Genomic DNA, 22,734 nt, shown 5'->3' with positions numbered 1-22,734 from the left:
ACACCAAAAAATGCAATGGCTCTTACCAGTATATTCTGGTGAATGAAATTTGCTTCATAATCCCCCTAACATAATGCAACTATAAAAACATTACAACAAATATTCAGTACTTACGTCAGGATTGTCACAACCAATCATTTCTCCGTATGAAACCTGGTGACACAGGCAATATGTAGGCTCATTTGGATCTACCGGCATATCCAAGACATCAGAAGGGTGCACTGCCAATATTGACTCTGTGTAATCAGAACTACAAACAGAAAAAGGTACAGAATGAACTGTAAAAGAAAGGGTCTGTAACAGAACAGACCTACAGGTCAGTGTGCAATGTGCAGTTTATTTTTGAAAATTATGAAAAATCCTTAACATGGGCCATTCCAATAATACCTGCACAAACAGTTAACAAAACACTGAGATACCAAAAGCTGGTTAAAAAAAATACAGAACTCATCTGCGTTGAAGCAGAATAGTGATGATGTAATCACATCCAGCCTCACAGATAAGTTAACAAAATATTTTACCTTGCTAAACTTTTGTAAGAAGCAATTACTACATGATAAATTTGCTAGATGTTCCATGGTCTGCCTACAACTATAAAGCACTGTGAAGTGCAATTCCAAGTAACGTTTTCATTCAAATTTATACAGAAGTCTGTAACACTAAAGTCTTTCTGCCAAGTAAAAGCAACCCCCCAAAAAAATAATATATCCATGCGAAATATTTAAAAACACTAAACATACAGGTTTAAATGGTAGTAAATTCAGGCTGCCTATGTCAAATTTATTTATATGAGGATAGAGGATGTCTATTCAGTGATCTTCAAATGAAAAACTTGTTAAGGAAGGACTTTACAGAAAGGACTGAAAACCCTTCTCTACTCTCTCTCATTTAGGCTCATGAGGAGTGACCACACTTAACATAAAATGGAATAAAAGTAAAACAGCATATGTTATTTTTTTTCTTTACCTTCTTCACTTTCACAGAACAGTCAAACAAATACCTGACCCAAAATCCTAAACATTCACTGTGAGACTGACAACAAAAAGCATTCCCCACCTTTAGAGCAGACTCCCTTTATACATCAAAGACTCTGACTACCTTCAAAGCCAAACACAATGAGTTGATGGAGGACTGCAGATTTATGTCTGGTATTAATATGAATAATCTCCTGCCCAGATAGAGTCTACCCTTATCGCAACATTAACCAAAAAACGGAGGATGCAGAACAAACCAGTAAGCAGAAACAAAGCACCCTGAACCACTGCTAGGTAGGCACACAAATTTATTAAGCCGAACAGTTCACTCGAAAAAATAACGCTGAATCAAATCACCATACGTTTTCGTCCACAACTTCATCAGATTACACTAATACATTCAGTTAACTGCTTTTATATACTCATCCAAATTTTAAAAAACAGCCAGTAAAAACAATCATTGTACATAGAAATGCATTGAGTTACTGCCCTCTACTGACAAGGAGGATTATTACACATTAATGTCACAATTTTGCTGATCTCATTTTAATACAGGGCAAGTGAGATCATGTCATTTAAACCAGGGAATTTACTGGCCTCCAACACCACTTGCCAGTATAATTCCTGTATTCAACTAAAGTCTCCCACATACCCCTGGGGTCCTTTGGCACAACCTCTAATATAAAAACTGAAATTCAGCTTCAGGACAAGTTTTGTGTGTTTGTACAGAGAATTTGTTTCACATTTTATCTGAATATCATAGGTGTGCTCATAAATTCTCTGCTTAACCTTTCTTTCACTCTTGCCAATGTAAAAGCATTACATTTTTACATAACCCAACATAAATAATCCCTTTTGTGTTACAATTAAAAGTTTTAAAGTTAAAATGTTGTTATTTCTGGCAGGTAAAGTAATGGTATCCCCAGTAATCAAATAAGAACAATAATTACAAGCACCACATTTAAATACACCAGCTTTTTTGTTTGTACCTGCTAACCTTGAATTCCCTTTACTACCTCTTTCAAAAATATCCTTCAGGGTGTTCCCTTTCCTATAAATATGTTTTATTTCACCCTGGAAAATGTGATTTAAGTCAGAAACTTTAGAAAAGTTAATCCACTCTTTGTCAAAAATTCTTTTGATCACACCAGCTTGTCCATCATATGTGGTAATGATACCTGATACGAATTCATTATTTAACCCATCTACTTTCTTGTTTGTGACTTGTTGAGTTGCAACATCTTAAATTTTACCGAATACAGGGGCAAACCTTCCCTTCCTCCCATCACTGACTTCTTTGGAAACTCTATCAATGAGCTCTTCCGGGTAGCCTCTATTCAGGAACATGTTTCTCAGGTTTTTACATTCGTTACCATAACATGCATCATCAGAAGTCATTCTACACAAGCGCACAAATTGCCCTTTTATAACACTCCTTTTCTGGTGTGGGGGGTGCGAACTTGAGTAGTGCAGATAAGAATTAGAAAAGGTCTCTTTTCTATAAATTCTAGACTCAAAGCCGTACTCAGTTTTAGATATGTTAACATCAAGGTATTTCAATGTCCTTCTGGGAGAATAAGTTTGTACTGAATTCAGAATATAGTAGTTTATGGAAGTTGTATGGTAGATTTCTGGACTAATTTGTGTTTCTTATGGGCAGGCACTCAAGATGAATTTGGTAGCTTTGTGGAATACCTAAATGGTACCACAGAATTTTTAAAATTCACTCACAAATTCACTACTGATGAATTGAAATACCTTGATGTTAACATATCTAAAACTGAGTACGGCTTTGAGTCTAGAATTTATAGAAAAGAGACCTTTTCTAATTCTTATCTGCACTACTCAAGTTCGCACCCCCCACACCAGAAAAGGAGTGTTATAAAAGGGCAATTTGCGCTTGTGAAGAATGACTTCTGATGATGCATGTTATGGTAACGAATGTAAAAACCTGAGAAACATGTTCCTGAATAGAGGCTACCCGGAAGAGCTCATTGATAGAGTTTCCAAAGAAGTCAGTGATGGGAGGAAGGAAGGTTTGCTCCTGTATTGGGTAAAATTGAAGATGTTGCAACTCAACAAGTCACAAACAAGAAAGTAGATGGGTTAAATAATGAATTCGTATCAGGTATCATTACCACATATGATGGACAAGCTGGTGTGATCAAAAGAATTTTTGACAAAGAGTGGATTAACTTTTCTAAAGTTTCTGACTTAAATCACATTTTCCAGGGTGAAATAAAACATATTTATAGGAAAGGGAACACCCTGAAGGATATTTTTGAAAGAGGTAGTAAAGGGAATTCAAGGTTAGCAGGTACAAACAAAAAGCTGGTGTATTTAAATGTGGTGCTTGTAATTATTGTTCTTATTTGATTACTGGGGATACCATTACTTTACCTGCCAGAAATAACAACATTTTAACTTTAAAAACTTTTGCGAATTGTAACACAAAAGGGATTATTTATGTTGGGTTATGTAAAAATGAAATGCTATTTACATTGGCAAGAGTGAAAGAAAGGTTAAGCAGAGAATTTATGAGCACACCTATGATATTCGTATAAAATGTGAAACAAATTCTCTGTACAAACACACAAAAACTTGTCCTGAAGCTGAATTTCAGTTTTTTATATTAGAGGTTGTGCCAAAGGACCCCAGCGGCGCTATGTGGGAGACTTTAGTTGAATACAGGGAATTATACTGGCAAGTGGTGTTGGAGGCCAGTAAATTCCCTGGTTTAAATGACATGATCTCACTTGCCCCTGTATTAAAAATGAGATCAGCAAAATTGTGACATTAATGTGTAATAATCCTCCTTGTCAGTAGAGGGCAGTAACTCAATGCATTTCTATGTACAATGATTGTTTTTACTGGCTGTTTTTTAAAATTTGGATGAGTATATAAAAGCAGTTAACTGAATGTATTAGTGTAATCTGATGAAGTTGTGGACGAAAACGTATGGTGATTTGATTCAGCGTTATTTTTTCGAGTGAACTGTTCGGCTTAATAAATTTGTGTGCCTACCTAGCAGTGGTTCAGGGTGCTTTGTTTCTGCTTACTTATCGCAACATTGGTGATGTGGCTAAGCTTCTCAATGGCTCTCCAGCTGTAAGCTTAGTAGAAATATATGAACCTAGAAGGTTGCTATTCCATGAGGATGATTTGTTGCATAAATAGAAAATGTACAACTATGAATTGTGCTTGCTTATCAAGCCATATTTAAAACAAAAAAATTAAAAAAAAAAAATAGCTTGGTATCAGTGAATGCAAGTCATCCCAATCTGATGACCTATTTCAAAAAACAGGATCTTATTTCAAGTAAAATGCTGTCATACTAACTTTTCAGCTTTCATTCAAATTATTACAACTTTTTAAGTATTGTGTGCATTCATTTAGGCTCAGGTTATCCTATGTTCCTAAACTGAATAACACATACAAAAACAGATTGAAAGAATGAATGAAAGTAATAAAGCCACTAACAAATTCAAAGATTGACTAAAGTTATGTACTCGCCATAACGTTCCATCTGAGTAGTTGTACTTCATTTGTCTTCAACCTGTGGGTTATGGATCTGACTCGGATTTGAGCCGGCAAATTCATGAGCATCTGCTCCGAGCTCCAAGCTCCTCCCCCACCAATAATACACTGCCACCACACCCTTCCTTCCCTCCCTCCATCCGATCGAGTTTGCTGCCCATAACAACCCAGAAGCCAATCCAACAAAAGCTCGTCACATCAACTTCCCCAACTAAGCCACAAAGGCATACTCTGCTACATACTATGCCAGCAGGTACAGGGGAAGGAGGGGCATGGTTGAAGACAAATGAAGTACAACTACTCAGAGGGAACGTTACAGTGAGTGCATAACATCTTTATCTGAAGTAGTTTACTTCATTTGGTCTTCAACCTGTGGGACAGAGTCCTCAGCTACCTATACCCTAGGGTGGCTCTAATGGAAGGATATTCTGGAGCACTGCGGAGCAAAAAGATGCCCCGGCCTCGAGATACCAAATCCAACTTATAGGGGGAAATAAAAGTATGAAATGAGGAACAAGTAGCCACAGAACACATATCATTCAAGGATACTCTGGACCAGAAGGCCTCTAATGTAGCCATGGACCTGGTGGAATGGGCTCTAACCTGACCCCAAAGAGACAAGCCCTTGTCCTTGTACACTTGAGGAACACACAGAGAAATCCATTTAGCAATGGTCATCTTGGAAATGGGTTTACCCAAAAACAGTTTAGAGAAAGACACAAACAACTTATCAGACTTTTATTACTAGATTACATTTTATTATTAGATTACACAGAAGTAAAAACGTAATTGTCTATGAACATCTAGCAAATGTAACTTGTATTCACCTTTATTTTTGAAAATTTGAAATTTGGGAAGAAAACAGGTAAACTGATAATGTGATTTCTGTTTGCCTCAGAGGACACTTGGGGAAGAAAAGAGGGGCTGATACGAAGAGACAACCTGTCCTTGTGGAAAACCATGTACAGAACCTTGCTAGACAATGCCTGGAGTTCTGAAACCCTCCTAGCCGACATGATAGCCACTAAGAAGGCTGTCTTCCAGGATAGGAATTTGAGGTCTACTGTTGCAGCCGGTTCAAATGGAGGAGCAACTAAAGCTTGTAGCACCAAGGTAAGGTCCCACGGAGGAGTGGGATCCTTGACTGGAGGATGCAAGAGAAAGGTACCTTTGATAAAATCTTTGCACAATCTGGAAGAGACCAAAGAAGTCAGACTTTCACCAACGTGAAAATTGGAAATGGCTGCAAGTTGTACCTTTACTGTAGATGAGCTGGCCCCCTCTTGAAAAATGTTTGCCAAATATTAAAGAATGGCCGGAATTGGAGCAGAGAAGGGATCCAAATTTCTCTGAGAAGCCCAGATGGAAAAGTGTTTCGATTTGCTACGGTAGATTTTTCTGGTGGGGAATTTAAGAGCTGCCACCAGGATAGACTTAACAGAACAAGACAAACCGGGAGTCCTGGCAATTAGGGGAACTGGAGCAGCCAAGGTGCAAGTCTCAGACTGTCCAGATTTGGGTGAGGGGACCCCTGATGGGTGAGATATGAGATCCGGGTAGGGATCCAAGATCGAAGGAGGAACTACAAGATAAGACCAGAGGAAGTGGAACCAAACCTGGCGAGGCCAAAAAGGGGGCAATGAGGATGACTCTGCTCCCCAGTCGACGAGCTTTCTGTAAAGACTTTGGAATAAGAGGTAATGGAGGGTAAGCATACAGAAGACCAGGAGGCCAGGCATGGACTAAAGCGTCTCTGGGGGATTCCCCCAGCGGGGGTTCAGAGCGAAGAACTCGCTGCACTTTGCGTTGGAAGGAGATGCGAAGAGATAGCAGCAAGGCTAACCCCACTTTAGAAAGATCTGTTCTGCTACTGAAGGATTCAGAGACCACTCGTAAGGCATCAGTATAGAATGGCTGAGTCTGCCCGCAGGAATGTTGGACTGTCCGGGAATGTGCGTTGCTACTAGAAAGTGACTAGTGGAGATAGCCCATTCCCAAACTCTCATAGCTTCAAGACAAAGGGGGTAGGATCTGGTCCTTCCCTGTTTGTTGATGTACCAGACCACCAAAATGTTGTCCGACTGAATTGCAATTGTTCCCAGAGGAAGAGCAGCATGAAGGGCCTGCAGCGCTAAAAGGACTGTTGTCATCTCTACATGCCTTGGACTGTCCTTCCCGAACAAGGACCACTCCCCCCCCCCAAGCTGGGAGGCATCTGTGGTCACTGTGGCTTGGGCTGCGACAAATAAGCGTCCTTCGAGAATGTCCACAGAGTGCATCCACCACAGAATGGACGCCCTGCAAGCTTTGCTTATATGAATCTGATGACTCCGTGGAAGATCCAGCAATGACCATTGTACAACAAGAGTCCGCTGTAGAACTCACATATGCAAGTGAGCACACAGAAGTGGTGTAATTGTGGCTGCCACACAGCCGAAGGCTCGCAACACTGCTTCTGCTAGCGGGCGATATGAGTGCGCAATAGTGGTGACATGCAGTCGCAGATTTCGAATTCTCTCTGGAATCAGGAAGACTTTTGTCTGCAAGGTGTCTATCCGTACTCCGATAAACTCTCTGACCTGGACAGGGTCTAGACAAGATTTGGCAATGTTGACCTAAGTAATGTAATATCTAGATGATCTGCTAGGTGTAGGAAAAAGTCCCTGGGCCTGACAAAGTAGACGCTTGGTGGGCGCAGTAAGGAGACAATTGTCCAGGTACAGGAAGACCTGAATCCGCTGGAGCCTCAGGTGAGACGCTACTACTGCCATAACCTTGGCGAACACCCTAGGGGTTGAGGTGAGACCAAAGGGTAGAGCTTGAAAATGATAATGATTGGCCCCTAGCCAGAGGCGAAGGAACCTCCTGGAGCTTCTGTGTCTCTATGTGGTAGTAAGCATCCAGGAGGTCTAACGGACACATCCAGTCTATCTTTTACATATAAGGCAGGATGGACTGTAATGTGACCAACCAGAAAGTACAGTTGTGTACACTTACCATAAACATAGATGTTCGAGTGTATTCACTGTTGCAGTCATTACATTTGGGTTATTTGCCTGCAGGTAGCACTCAGCCGGCTTGAATATCAAAGTCTTGGGTCCTGCGTCCGATGCTCTCTCTTTTTCCATGACATCAGGTAGTCAGGGGTATAAAGCATGCAGCCGATGCCATTACATCAGTTTTTCTTGCCCCAGATGTCAGGTGCCCCCATAATGGGAAGCAATTTTATATGAAAGCTAAAATACACTAAAGAAGAAAGGTATAACCAAGAGAAGTCAGGGGGTGCTGGAGGGAGGGTAACCAGGACTGCAACAGTGAATACACTAACATCTACATTTATGGTATGTGTACACAACTATACTATGTTCTTCGTGTTTCACTGCTGCAGTCATTACATTTGGGCAGATTCCCAAAACTACGGCAGGGAGGAGGAAGTTAGAGAGTATTAGGACCAGCTATTAAGCCCTGTGAGACTGCAGTGGCAAAACCAGCTCTGGATTTAGAAAACACAGGCAAGTGGTAATGCTTGGTGAAGGTATGTACAGAGCTCCAGGTAGTAGCTTCTAGGATGTCCCTATTAGGGACACCTCTGAGAAAGGCTGTAGAGGTAGATGCAGCCCTGGTGGAATGTGATCTTATCCCCCGAGGGGTAGGTTTTCCATGTTGCTTATAGCAGAAAAGATTGCAATGGCCTATCCACATAGAAATGGTTTGCTTTGAAATGGCCTTCCCCTCTGCCCCTGCAGCAAAGGCAACTAGCAGCTGTTCAGTTTTTCTGAGAGGCTTAGTCTTGTCCAAATAAAATCTTAGTTGTCTGAGCACGTCCAAAGAGTGCAGTATTCGTTCTCCTTTGTTCTCTGGATTTGGAAAAAAGGTAGGCAAATGAATGGATTGATTAAGGGCCACACTGGATACCATCTTGGGCATAAAGGAAGGATTGGTCCTGAGGGACACCCTGTCAGCATGGACGATAATGAAGGGCTCCACTGCCATGAGGGCCTGAAGCTCAGACACTCTTCTTGCAGAAGTGATGGCTAGAAGGAAAGCGGTTTTCCAAGAAAGGAATTTCAACTCTGTAATTGCAGCTGGCTCAAAAGGAGGTAGAGTGAGCTTTTCCAATACAAAGTTAAGGTCCCAGGCTGGAGTAGGAGCTTCTCCTGGGTGGTCTTAGATTTTTGGCCCCTCTGAGGAATTGTTTCAGCAGGGGGTGAGAGAAGAGGGGTGGCTCAGTATTATAATGTGCTGAAATGGCTGAGGCATGAATTTTAATTGATGAGAAGGAAAGACCCTTGTGGAGAACGTCTGTTAAGTATTGAAGAAAATGAGGTACGCTGAGCACTGTTGTGCCCATCCCTTGAGTATGGCTCCAGGAACAGTACCTTTTCCACTTTTCAGCATAGGATTTTCTAGTACTAAGTCTCCTGGCCTCCAGAATGACATCTAGAACCTGCTTACTGAGTGATGCTATTGGAGAGCTCAGGGAATTAGCCAGGCTGCAAGGTTCAAGGTATGAAGCTGGGGATGCAGAATCTGGCCCTCCTGCTGGGACAGCAGGGAAGGGGTCTGAGGCAGGTGCCATGGATCCAGCAGTGACATACTGTGCAAGAGGGGAATCTGGCCCTCCTGCTGGGACAGCAGGGAAGGGGTCTGAGGCAGGTGCCATGGATCCAGCAGTGACATACTGTGCAAGAGGGGGGTACCACTGTTTTTCGGAATGTCGGTAGTCGGATGGCTTACCAAAGCCATTTCTGGATAATTAAACAGAGTACAGAAATAGTTTGCTGCAAAAATGGACCGATGACTAATAGTTCGAGGATTGAATAAGGCACAAAACCGACAGCGAGGGACGGTGTGGTCTGGGCCTAGGCAAGGAATGCAGTCTTCTTCTTTCGGCTGCTCCTGTTAGGGGTCGCCACAGCGGATCAACTGTTCTTCCTGTCCTCTGCATCTTGCTCTGTCACACCAACCACCTGCATGCTCTCTCTAACCACATCCATAAACCTTATCTCAGGCCTTCCTCTTTTCCTGTTACCTGGCAGCTTCATCCTTAGCATCTTTTTCCCAATATACTCTGCATCCCTCCTCAGCACATGTCCAAACCAACATAATCTTGCCTCTCTAGCTTTGTCTCCAAACCTTTCAACCTGGGCTGACCCTCTTAATATATTCCTAATACTGTCCATCCTCGTCACACCCAGTGCAAATCTTAACATCTTCAACTCTGCCACGTCAAGCTCTGACTCTTGTCTTTTTGTCAATGCCAGTGTCTCCAACCTATATAACATAACTGGTCTCACTACCCTCTTGTAGACCTTCCCTTTCACTCTTACTGGTACTCGTCTGTCACAAATCACTCCCGACACTCTTCTCCACCCACTCCATCCTGCCTGTACTCCATTCTTCACCTCTCTTCCACACTCATCATTACTCTGAACTGTTGATCCCAAGTATTTAAACTCATCCACCTTCGCCACCTCTACTCCCTGCATCTTCACCATTCTTCTATCCTCCCTCTCACTCACACACATATATTCTGTCTTAGTCCTGCTGACCTTCATTCCACTTTTCTCTAGAGCACATCTCCACCTCTCCATTGTCTCCTCCACCTGTTCCCTACTCTCACTACAGATCACAATGTCATCTGCAAACATCATAGTCCACGGGGACTCCTGTCTGAGCTCGTCTGTCAACCTGTCCATCACCATTGCAAATAAGAAAGGGCTCAGAGCTGATCTTTGATGTAATCCCACCTCCACCTTAAACGCATCCGTCACTCCCACCGCAGACCTCACCGCTGTCACACTACCCTCGTACATATCCTGTACCACTCTTACATACTTCTCTGACACTCCTGACGTCCTCATACAATACCACAACTCTTCTCTAGGCACCCTGTCATATGCTTTCTCTAAGTCCACAAAGTCACAATGCAACTCCTCCTGACCTTCTCTGTACTTCTCCATCAACACTCTCAGAGCAAACACTGCATTTGTAGTGCTCTTTCCTGGCATTAAACCATACTGCTGATCACTAATTATCACTTCCCTTCTTAACCTAGCTTCCACTAATCTTTCCCATAACTTCATGCTGTGACTGATCAATTTAATCCCTCTGTAGTTACTACAGCGCTGTACATCACCCTTATTCTTAAAAAGCGGTACCAAAATACTTTTTCTCCATTCCTCAGGCATCCTTTCACTTTCCAAGATTTCATTAAACAATCTGGTTAAAAACTCCACTGCCATTTCACCTTAATACCTCCATGCTTCCACAGGTATGTCATCTAGACCAACAGCCTTTCCATTCTTCATCCTCTTCATAGCTATCCTTACTTCCTCCTTGCTAATCCACTGCAATTCATGATTCACCATCCGCACATCATCTAACCTTCTCTCCCTCTCATTCTCTTCATTCATCAGCCCCTCAAGGTACTCCTTCCATCTGCTCAACACACTCTCCTCGCTTGTGAGTAAGTTTCCCTCATTATCCTTTATCACCCTTACCTGCTGCACATCTTTACTAGCTCGGTCCCTCTGTCTAGCCAATCGGTACAGGTCCTTTTCTCCCTCCTTAGTGTCCAACCTTTCATACAACTCTTCATACGCCTTATCCTTAGCCTTCGCCACCGCTTTCTTTGCCATGTACCTCATCTCCTTATACTCTTGTCTACTTTCTTCATCTCTATGACAATCCCACTTCTTCTTCGCCAACCTCTATCTCTGTATACTCTCCTGTACTTCTTCATTCCACCACCAGGTCTCCTTGTCCTCCTTCCTCTTTCCAGATGTCACATCAAGCACCTTTCCAGCCATCTCTCTTACTAGCTCTGCTGTAGTTACCCAGCTATTCGGTAACTCTTCACCGCCACTCAGTGTCTGTCTTAACTCTTCCCTAAACATCACCTCACAATTACCCTTTTTCAATTTCCACCATTTGATCCTTGGTGCTGCCCTTACACTCATCCTCCTCTTCTTGATCACCAATGTCATCCTACAAACCACCATCCTATGCTGCCTAACTACACTTTCCCCGCCACCACTTTAGTCTCCAATCTCCTTCAGACTGGCCCTTCTACATAAGATATAAGCCACCTGTGTGCATCTTCTGCCACTCTTGTATGTCACCCTATGCTCCTCCCTCTTGTTAAAATATGTATTCATCACAGCCATGTCCATCCTTTTCGCAAAATCAACTACCATCTGACCTTCTGCATTCCTTTGCTTACCACCATACCTACCCATCACTTCCTCATCCCCTCTGTTCCCTTCACCAACATGCCCACTGAAATCTGCTCCAATCACCAGTCTCTCACCCTTGGGTACAGTCATCACCACTTCATCCAACTCACTACAAAATTTTTATTTCTCATTCATTGCACACCCAACTTGTGGAGCATATGCACTAACAACATTCATCATTACACCATCAATTTCCAGCTTCATAAATATCACTATCAGACACTCTTTTATCCTCCAAAACACTCTTAGCATACTGTTCCTTCAGGATAACCCCTACACAATTTCTCCTCCCATCCACACCATGATAAAACAATTTGAACCCGCCTCTAATACACCTAGCCTTACTCCCCTTCCATCTGGTCTCTTGCACACACAATATACCAACCTTCCTTCGGTCCATCATATCAGCTCGCTCTCTCCCTATACCAGTCATACTGCCAACATTCAAAGTTCTGACCCTCACTATCACAGTCATAGTCTTTACCAGCCTTCAGGCATGCCTTCCCCCTCTTCTCCCAGCGTAAAATTTTGCCAAATCATACATGCAGACAACAGGCAAGCAATGCAGTACGAATGAAAATCTTTATGAGGTATTTGTTTTCCACAGGTAATGCAATTGTTAACTTTTACTGACATCGGTTTATAGCAAGAAAAAGGATCCCCAACGGGATACTTAGCTTTTTTGAAGACTTCGAGTCTGAAACTCAAAAATGAAAATTTCAGGAGTCGGCCGACCGGCACTTGCGAACTGCTTCTGTTTCAGGCACCACACGGCAAGAAAGACTGATGTAATGGTGTCGGCTGCATGCTTTATACCCCTGACTACCTGACTTCATGGAAGAAGAGACAGCATCCAACACAGGACCCAAGACTTTGATATTCAGTCTGGCTGAGGGCTATCTGCAGGCAGATAACCCAAATGTAATGACTGCAACAGTGAAACACGAAGAAAGTACAGTTGTGTGCACTTACCATAAATGTAGATGTTCGAGTGTATTCACTGTTGCAGTCATTACATTTGGGTAATCTGCTGGGAGGTTGCCCTCAGTTGGCCTGATAAAGTCTTGGGTCCTGCGTTGGTTGCTGTCCCTTCTTTCATGACGTCAGGTCGTCAGGGGTATAAAACATGCAGCTGACACTATTACATCAGTTTTTCTTGCCCCAGATGTCAGATGCCCCCCAAATGGGGAGCAAAAAATAATTAAAAAAAAAAAAAAAATTATATATATATATATATATATATATATATATATATATATATATATATATATATATATATATATATATAAAATAAGAAACACAAAAATATACATCCAAACAAAAGAAAATACATCAAAAAGGCTTTTAAGCATAATAAAAGAAAGAAGAGATATAGTAAAAGAAAAAGAGGGGGCTGGAGGGATGGTAACCAGGACTGCAACAGTGAATACCACTCTAACATCTACATTTATGGTAAGTGTACACAACTGTACTATGCTCGTGTTCACCGTTGCAGTCATTATATTTGGGTAGATTCCCAAAGCTAAGGTTGGGAGGATGGATTTATGCAGCATTAGTACCAGCTATAAGGCCCTGCAAGACAGCAGTGGCAAAGCCAGCTCTGGATTTAGAGAAAATTAAGTGATAACACTTGGTGAAAGTATGAACTGAACTCCAGTTAGCAGCTTCTAGAATATCCCTGGGTAGGAACACCTCTGAGAAAGGCTGCTGAAGTAGATTCAGCCCTGTTGGAATGAGATCTGATCCCCTGGGGGATAGGTTTTCCATGGTGCTTATAACAGAAATGAATACAATGGCTTGCGGTGGTGGTGCTGCGGTAGCGTTGTCGCCTCACAGTTAGATGTTGCCCGTTCGATTATCAGAGCGTCTTCTGTGTAGAGACATGCGTGAATGGGAGTTCCTTCGTTGAAGGTTGTGCGTTAGGCCCGGTAAGCCAGTACGTAAAAATCTACTGCCAATCATTAGCGGACCGGAGTTCCGCTGTGGCGACCCCTAACCGGGAAAAGCCGAAAGACACAAACAAACAATCCATTTAAAAATGGTCTGCTTTGAAATAGCCTTCCCCTCTGCCCCTGCAGCAAATGCTACTAGCAGTTGTTCAGATTTTCTTCGAGCTTTAGTCCTGTCCAAGAAGAATCTAAGTTGTCTGTGTACATCCAATGAATGCAGAATCCGCTTTCCCTTGTTCTGTGGATTGGGAAAGAAAGTTGGCAAATGAATGGACTGATTTAAGAGCCACACTGGATATCACCTTGGGCATGAATGAAGAATTGGTCCTGAGTGACACTCTGTCCGCATGAAAGATGATGAAAGGCTCCACTGCCATAAGGGCCTGTAATTCAGATATCCTTCTAGCTGAAGTGATTGCTAAAAGGAAGACTGTTTTCCAGGAAAGAAATTTTAAGTCTGTAGTTGCAGCTGGCTCAAAAGGAGGTAGAGTGAGTTTTCCAATACAAAGTTACGGTCCCTGGCAGGGGTTGGAGCTCTCCTGGGTGGTCTCAAGTTGTTGGCCCCTCTGAGATACTGCTTTAGAAGAGGGTGAGAGAAGAGGGGGGGGGGGGTCTGTGTTGTAATGAGCTGAAATGGCTGCGGCATGGATTTTTATGGATGAAAGAGGCAGGCCCTTATGAAGCATCTCAGTTAAGTATTACAAAATCTGAGGTAAATTGGGCACTGCTGTGCTCATTCCTTTAGATTGATTCCAGGCACAGAATCTTTTCCATTTGTCAGCATAAGATTTTTCTAGTACTAGGTCTTCTCGCCACCAAAATTACATCCATCACAGGTTTGCTGAGGGATGCTAAGGGTGAATTTAAGTGATTAGCCAAGCTGAAAGATTCAATGTTTGAAGCTGAGGGTGCAGAATTTGGTTCTTCTGCTGAGACAGTAAGGAAGGTGTCTGAGGCAGGTGCCACAGAGAAATGTGACACACTGCACAGGAGTGGGTACCAGTGTTGACGAGGCCAGTCTAGAGCAATCAATACCATTTTTGGTTTGTCCTTTTTGACTTTTAGTAGAACTTTGGAGGGCAGAGGCAGAGGGGGAAAGGCATAGACTGATAGGTTTTTCCAGCTGAAGGAGAGAGCGTCCACTTTCCAGGCTTTTTTGTGATGCGTTCTTGTGCAAAATTTGTCCAACTGGTAGTTCTGGGGTGAGGCAAAAAGGTCTATATCTGGGCTTCCCCATTTGCATGTCAACATGTTGAAAATCCGTGGTTCCAGTTTGCATTGTCCACGAGATTTCTGCTTAGTTCGTCTGCCAGAACATTTTGCTTTCCTGGCAGGAATTGAGCTTGTAGTTGTACTTGGTAGCTCAAGGCCATGTTCTACAATGCCATGGCTAGTCTGCAGAGGGGGCAGGAATGTGTACCCCCCTGCTTGTTTATGTACCACATAACCGTGGTGTGGTCTGTCTATCAGTAATTGTCCTGAATAAAGGTAGTCCTTTATGGCTATCAGTGCATTCTGTACAGCTAGCATTTCTTTTTGATTGATATGAAGGTGCATTTGATTTGGGCTCCATTGCCCTGAATGCACTTCCCTGCCAGATGAGCCCCCCATGCATAGTCTGATGCGTCTGTAGTTAGGGTTTGGGCAGCAGGGGGTGGTGTGAATGGCAGTCCCTTGTTTTGGTGGCAGGCCTCTGCCCACCATAGGAACTCTAGGCGCAGGCAAGTTATGATAGGAATTATTGTTTCCAGACTGTGAGAATGTTGACTCCATACATTTTTTTAAGTACCACTGAAGTTTCCTCATATGCAGTCTTGCATATGGAATTAGTAGAATGCATGAGGCCATGAATCCCAAGACTTGCACTATTTGCCTTGCAGATAGCAGGGTTTCTGTGGCTGCCTGTTTGAAGTAAGTCACCAAATGAATTTGCTTTTCTGGCGTAAGGAAAGCCATCTGGGCAGTTGTATTCAAGCTTGCACCCAGGAATGTAATTTTTTGAGAGGGTACCAGTTGAGATTTCTCTTCATTTATGGTGTACCGTAGACAGGTTAGAAGTCTTTTTACAAACACCAGATGTTGTAGAAGGGCCTGGTTTTCTGCCTGAATTAGACTATCGTCCAGGTATGGATATATTTATAGGTTCATAGGTTTATACTAGGCTATCTGCCCAAAGGCATTTATAAGCCTAGCCCAAATTTTTGTGGCTTACGCCACCCCTTATATGAAAAAATACTGTGCCCATTAGTTTGTTGTGCCTCTGTCCAGCAGTAACACAGAGATGATTCCCGGGATAAACCTACGATCTCCCATCCACAGGTCAAGATTTCTCTTGAACAGAGCCAGCGAGGTGCTCTGCCTCACATGGATCGGGATTTTATTCCACAGCATAGGGAGTCTCTGAGTGATAAATCTATCCCTCCAGCACGTCCTATTTATATCCGTGCTAAGGTTTAAGTCGCTTGCTCTAGTGGTTTTGGTGGATTTGGATTTTTTGAGGTGGAGCATGTCCATTAAATCCGGGTTGGACATGGCCTTGTATGTCAGGCACATGTCACCTCTGAGCAGACGGTATGCAACTGAATAGAGCTGGAGTTTCTTCAATCTGGCAGCATATGACAGATTTTGGAGTCCCTTTATCCTTTTGGTGAGGAACTTTTGGGGTCTCTCCAATTGCTGCAGATGTCGGGTGAGATACATCCCGAATGGGGCATTGTACTCGATCATTGGTCTGATAAGTGAAGAGTACAGGGGAACAATGACCTCACTAGATCTGGATTTGAATCCCTTCATGATCAGGTGGGCAATGTAGAAGGTCTTTCTAACCACTTTAGCAACGTGAGTGTCAAAAGAAAGGCCACTGTCAACCTGGGTCCCCAGGTCCCTGATAACCTCTTCTGTGCTTAGTGGATTGCCACCTATATGGTAGCTTGGGGTTACCTTGTTTTCCCAAAGGGTATGACTATACATTTTTTGGCGTTTAACTTCAGGCCATGGCTCTGGCACCAGCTATCTGTTTCCGTGAGTCCCTTCTGAAGGATATCCGTGTCCGATGCACTTTCCACTATGGCCCAGTTTGCAGTCGCCTGCAAACTTTGTCAGCCAAAGTCCTCCCATGTTGGCCTGTACTTCTGAGAAGTAGATGCCGAACAATAGGGGCCAAGGACCGACCCTGTGGGACACCACTTGTGACCGGCTTGGAGTCTGACATAGCGCCAGCAACTCTAACCCTGTGGGTTCTGTCCTTAAGCCAGTTTGCAACCCATCTTGTTACATATGGGTTTACATTTAAGCTGGTAAGTTTTTCTACAATACCCGAGTGGGGTATTGTGTCGAAGGCCTTTGCAAGGTCAAGGTAGGCTGTATGGACTGCCTTTCCTCATCAATGGCCTTGGTGACTGTTTCGAAGAAGTCAACCAAGTTCAAAAGGCATGATCTGCCCTTGACGAAGCCAAACTGGGTCGGGTCCAATGTCTGCAAGTCCCCTATATCTTTGTTTATTAGCTCCATTATGATCCTCTCCATAGCTTTGCAGACTAGACTTGTTAAGCTTATGGGGCGGTAATTACCAGGGTCTGTAGAGGCACCGCCTTTGTGGAGTGGGACCACAGTTGCCGTACGCCACTCCTTGGGCACGTATCCTGTGGTAAGGCTGAGATTAAACAGCTGCCTTATGCGGGTTTAATTCCTCATTTAGCTCGTAGCACACAGCCGGGGACACCATCCGTCCCATTGATGCTGTGTTTTTAGCTTTAGAGAGAGCAGCTTTCACCTGCATTTGAGATGTCTGGGAGGCTACACTCTGCTGGGATAGTTATCTCTCCTTTAGGGGAGAGGGGTGAAGTTTGCACTGAACCTGTCTGCCAGTATGTTGGCAATGTCTGTGGGTTCAGTGATTTTTGTATCATTTTGGACTAATTCTGAGCATATCTGGGAGTTTCCACCCAGGTTCCTAACATAGCTGAAAAAGGCCTTATGATTGTCCTTGAATCCATGGCAATTTTTCTCTCAAAATTGGCCTTAGTTGATTTTATGAGTGCTCGTATTTTTTACTAATAATGATCAGGGTGACTTCCTTTTATGGATTTTGTTCTATCATGTAATAGCTTTCTCCTATTATTGTAAAGTTTGTTAATGGCTGGGGTCCACCAGACTGGACGCTTGCCCTTTGTGGAAAGAGTCTTGGTTTTATTTGGGATTGCCTGATCCATGCAGTCCTGGAGGTGTTCATAGAAGGCATTTGTAAGGGCTTCCGCAGCTTGGGTTGTGGTTTCCACTGTCTCAGGGCCTTGAAGGATACCACACCAGTCTTGAGTAGTGTGAAGTTTGCTTTAGAGAAGTTCTTCACTGTGGTCTTTTGTTTGGTGTGGGGCGGATGTGGATTTCCAGTGAGATTAGTTTATGATCAGATCTCACCAATGAGGGATATACTTCCGGTGTGGAGCATTTTGTCCCCATGTTTGTGATAATGAGATCTAGTATGTTTTCTCCTCTCGTGGGAACAGTGACTAGCTGTTCCATGGCATTTGAGTTTATGAACTCCAGGAACCGTTGGGCTAGAAAGTTAGGGCTTGAGTAATGTTCCCAGTCTATATTTGGGTAGTTGAAGTCACCCAATATGATGGTGTTTGGAGATACATTTATACCCTCCAGTGTCTTCAGGAAGGCTGTGTGGGGTTCCTGAGTTAGAGAAGGTGGCCTGTAGCATGCTACAATTTGTAGAGCAGTTTTGCCTATGGTTAGTTGCACCTGGATGGTTTCCAAAGCTTCGTTGCCACCAACCTGGAGGTGTGGGTATCCTTTATGAATATGGATACACCCTCCTTTTGTGGTGTGGTCCGGGTTTTGGGGCCGGAACGCATGATATGAGGTAAAACCTAATAGTGCCGGGGTGCTCTCAGGAGCCTTGAACCAGGTTTCAGTTACAGCACAGACATCGATGTTCTCCATACTGAGAAGGGCCTCGAGTGCATGCATTTTGAGATTTAGACTTCTGGCATTGAGCAGCATTACCCTCAGTTTCTTCCCATTTTTGTTTTCTAGGGTGGTAGGTTTAGAATTTGAGCCTTGCCTAAAAAAGGCACTATGGGGGTGGCAAGAGCCTTAGCCAATATCCTATTTCTTTGCCTGCAAAATGCAATTAATGGCGCCAGGCACTATGTGAACACCCTGGGTGCAATAGACAAGTCAAACAGCAGTGCAGAGAACTGATAATGCATGCAGCCTGCTTTGAAGTGCAGGAATCTTCTGCAAGATTCTCTGATTGATATGTGGAGGTAAGCCTCTTTAAGTCGAGAGTTGCCAACAAGGCATCATTGCCTAGCATAGGAAGTAACTGGTGAAGAGTCAGCATCTTGAATTTTGGAATGTCCAGAAAGGTGTTTAGAGTAGACAGGTCCAGAACTGGATGCCATGATTTGTCTCTTCTGGGTACCAGGAAAAGTCTGGAATAGAAACCTTGTCCCTTTTCCTCTTCTGGTACTAGTTGAATAGCCCCCATGTTCAGGAGGGAAAGTACTTGATTCTGAGCCTCTGCCCACTGATTTGGGGCAGGTCTGGCCACCAGCTTGGTGTTGGCAGCGTGTGGAAATGAAATCTCTATCCTACCTATATTTAAAACCCATTTGTCCTGGGTTATAAGTTGCCAGTTTCTTGAGTGAAGAGCCAGTTTTCCCCCCAAAGGGGCGGCTAAGAGGTAAGTGCTTGGTAATTTCAAAGGGAAGTCATTGATACTATTTACCATAGGGTGGTGCCTTGTTATTTCCAGATTTGGTAGTGGAAGCATCCCATTGCTTAGTTCTGAAAGTCCCTTGGGACTGAAACCTGGTGGTTTTGGAATGTCTGGGTTTGGCCGTAGTGGCTCTGGAAGGAGCTGGAAAGGACCAGTTCTTAGTAGGCCAATGCCTACTAAATTTAGGAGGGTGCACTTGTAAGAAATCTTTCACAGTTTGCATAGATTTAGCTTCATCTTCCATCTTTTTTAAAACTTCTTCAGCCGTATTGCCAAATAAGCGGTCCTGCTGTAAAGGAGCATCCAAAAGTTTTGCTTTAACATGATCAGGCACAGATTCTCCTTAAGCCAAGCATGCCTTCTCAGAACAGACCCAGTAACAGCAGCACTGCAAGAGGCCTCTAAGGAATCAAAACCACACTGCAAAGTATCAGTTGAATGCAATAAATCCTGCAAATCTTTATTCTCCACACAGTCAGAAATAAACATCATTTTCTGTTTAAGCAGTCCCATGATATGCTGTTGATATTTTAGCATATGGAATTGACAGTTTAAAGCCCGGATTGCTAAGGCTGCAGAAGTATAAACCTTTTTACCCCATCTATCCAGCGCCCTGAAGTCTCTATCAGAAGGGGTAGGATTTTTAGTAGTAGAAGGCTTAATGCCCTTGGGCCCCTGAGAAATGGTTTCAGGGTCCGCAACAGGATTTTTGAAAAGGAATTTGTGGGACTCAGGAACCCTGTAGTACCTGTCTGGTTTGCTAGGGGCTGGAGGCAAGGAATCAGGGGCCATACTGGATTCCGAAAACGCATTATCAACAATATCTAGAACAGGAGGTATAGCCAGAGGCCTATGCTGAGGAAGAAGGAAATCCCTACGCCTCTTTTTGGATTCAGAGAATTCCTGACTTTCCCAGTGGAAATGCTCCCTTAAGGTATGTAAAGTTTCCCCAAAAGAGAAATCCACAGGCGGAGAAGCAGAGGGAATGGAATCCTCTGCATCAGAGTCCTCATAAGTAGGTATGGACAAATCCAGATCATTAGAAGAGTCAGAAGAAACAGAGTCCTGTTCAGAAGATTCATAGTCAAATTCAGTCCTAGGCCTCTTGGAAGGGGGGGGGGGGTTACTACCCCTGATTAGAGTAATTAAATCTTCAGCCATTTTGATCATTTGTTTTTTAGGCATGGGGCCTGAACATGTGGCCTGGGCATCGTTTTTTTAGACATAGATCGAGATTTAGGCCTTAGCACTGAAGTTGGAGTCGGTTTAATATGCAAGTCTGTAGGCCTGAATACACCCTCAGAAGCCAGTGCCTGCTTAGTGGCTCTGGACCCATCCAAGGTAGAGACATCCGCTGGTGCCATATGTGAAGCATCTTGCGGCATACTGGACTCTGAATGCTTCTCAGTAGAGGCCTGTGAATCAGAGGTAGTGGGTATCGGGGCTGCGAAAGCACCTCACTGAGTACCGGCGAACTGGCGACTGGCTTAGGAGAAGCGTCATCGTCAGTTTTGGACCTTAACAGCCTGTGTCTGTCTTTTTCTTTGCATTTTTTCGGTATTCTGGTAGTCTGATGGCTAACTGATGTCATTTCTGGATAATTAAACCAAGAACCAAAATATTTAGAAGCAAAAATGTACCGACGACGGATAGTGAGCTGATTAAATAAAGCACAAAACCGACAGCAAGGTACGTCGTGGTCAGGGCCTAGGCAAGGAATACAGTACAAATGAAAATCCTTATGAGGTATTTGCTTCCCACAAGTAATGCAATTATTATTTATTTATTTATTTATTTCAGTTGGTTTACCAGGATAGTCCATTGGGCCATAAAGAACCCGTTTTCAATGGAGTCCTGGGGAGAAAAGCTCCAAAAACAAAATATACATTCAACATTTGACAGTGACAATGTAGGTACAGACAGTTATTAATAGTATGAAGGCAGACTAAGAGCAAAACTTATCAATTATGGAATATCAGTAATAACAGTAAATACTTTGAGAAGAGACATACTAGTTAGTAGAACAAATGTAAACATTAATACAGATTAGAGAACAAAGTAAACTAAATAAAAGTAAGATATTGTACTGAAGGATATTAGGTAATGTTAGTTATGTAGGGTGGGAGCAAGAGCATTCCCACTGTGATGCTAGATGTAAGAAAAGAGACTTTTTGAAGGTAGAGTGGTTCGAGGTGGTGCGGATGAGTGGAGGTAGGGAGTTCCAGAGACGAGTGAGGCTGAAGGAAAGAAGGTTTTTGCCTGGGGGATGAGTAGGTTTCTGCACTTCTAGTAGATTTTGATTATTTGACCTTAGAACTCTGTTAGGTAGGTGCATTTTAAAGGCAGAGGAAAGGGAGGGACAGAGGGAGGGGTTTAGAATAAGCTTATGGGCTAGAGTTAGTTGAGTATAAGTTAGTTGATTGGGAAGTTCTAGCCATTTTAGTTTATGGAGGGATAAACAGTGGTGAGTGGAGGACTTATGGCTGGTGGCTTAATTTTGCGATTTTGTTATAGCAGGAGCTAAGCTGTTTTTTAATAAGGGACTGGAGATTAGTTAGTAGTGGGGCGCCATAGAGAAGGGAGGGGATAAGGAAGGAAGTAGAGAGAGTAATTTTAGTAGCAGCTGTGAGGTAGGCATTCTGTCTATAAAGCATGCCAAGTTTTTGATGAGTTTTTTTGATGTTTATTTGCAGGTGGGAGTTAAATTTAAGTTGGTTGTCTATTAGGACCCCAAGTAGTTTGGTCTCTGACACTATTTCAAGAGGTGAGTTGTTTTGACTAGTAACTAAGAATGTATTCATGTTGGGAGGGGTGACTTTAGGAGGAGTAAATAACATTAGTTTGGTCTTGGTAGCATTGAGAGCTAGATGATTACTTAGCATCCATTGCTCTGTGGAAGAGAAGGCATCTTGAGTGAGTTTTTGTAGTGTAGTGATCGAAGAGGCAGAACAGATGATAGTTGAATCATCTGCGTATTGGATGATGCTGGAGAGTGGGATTGATTTGTGGAAGTCGTTAATAAAAATATTGAAGAGAAGAGGACCCAGTATGGAGCCTTATGGAACTCCTGTAGGGGTACTAAGGAAAGAGGAGGTGGCTTTTTTCCATTTTACAGCTTGATTTATGTTAGACAGGTAACTAGAGAACCAGTTCAAAGAGGAGGAAGATAGGTAAAGTTTGGAGAGTTTAGTTAAGAGTAGGCTGTGTGAGATAGTATCGAAGGCTTTGGAGAGGTCAAGAAGTAAGGTGGAAACAATTTGTCCAGAGTCACGGGCTTTGTTTACAATTTCAAGGAAGAAGAGGAG

General features: G+C 43.1%; 1 protein-coding gene across 1 annotated transcript in view; it reads right to left on the bottom strand.

Moving 5' to 3' along the window:
• The window catches only part of ING5 (inhibitor of growth family member 5), a 1,231,358-nt gene that overhangs the window by 310,629 nt on the left and 897,995 nt on the right, over window positions 1-22,734 (bottom strand). The window contains exon 6 of the mRNA XM_044069608.1: window positions 115-250. Coding sequence (XP_043925543.1) covers window positions 115-250 — 136 coding nt within the window. The remainder of the gene's footprint in view (window positions 1-114; window positions 251-22,734) is intronic.

Source organism: Protopterus annectens, chromosome 4.part0 (genome assembly GCF_019279795.1).
Source record: "Protopterus annectens isolate FY-2018-M chromosome 4.part0, PAN1.0, whole genome shotgun sequence".
Classification (NCBI taxonomy): Eukaryota; Metazoa; Chordata; order Ceratodontiformes; family Protopteridae; genus Protopterus; species Protopterus annectens.
This window is presented reverse-complemented; position numbering and strand designations above follow the sequence as displayed.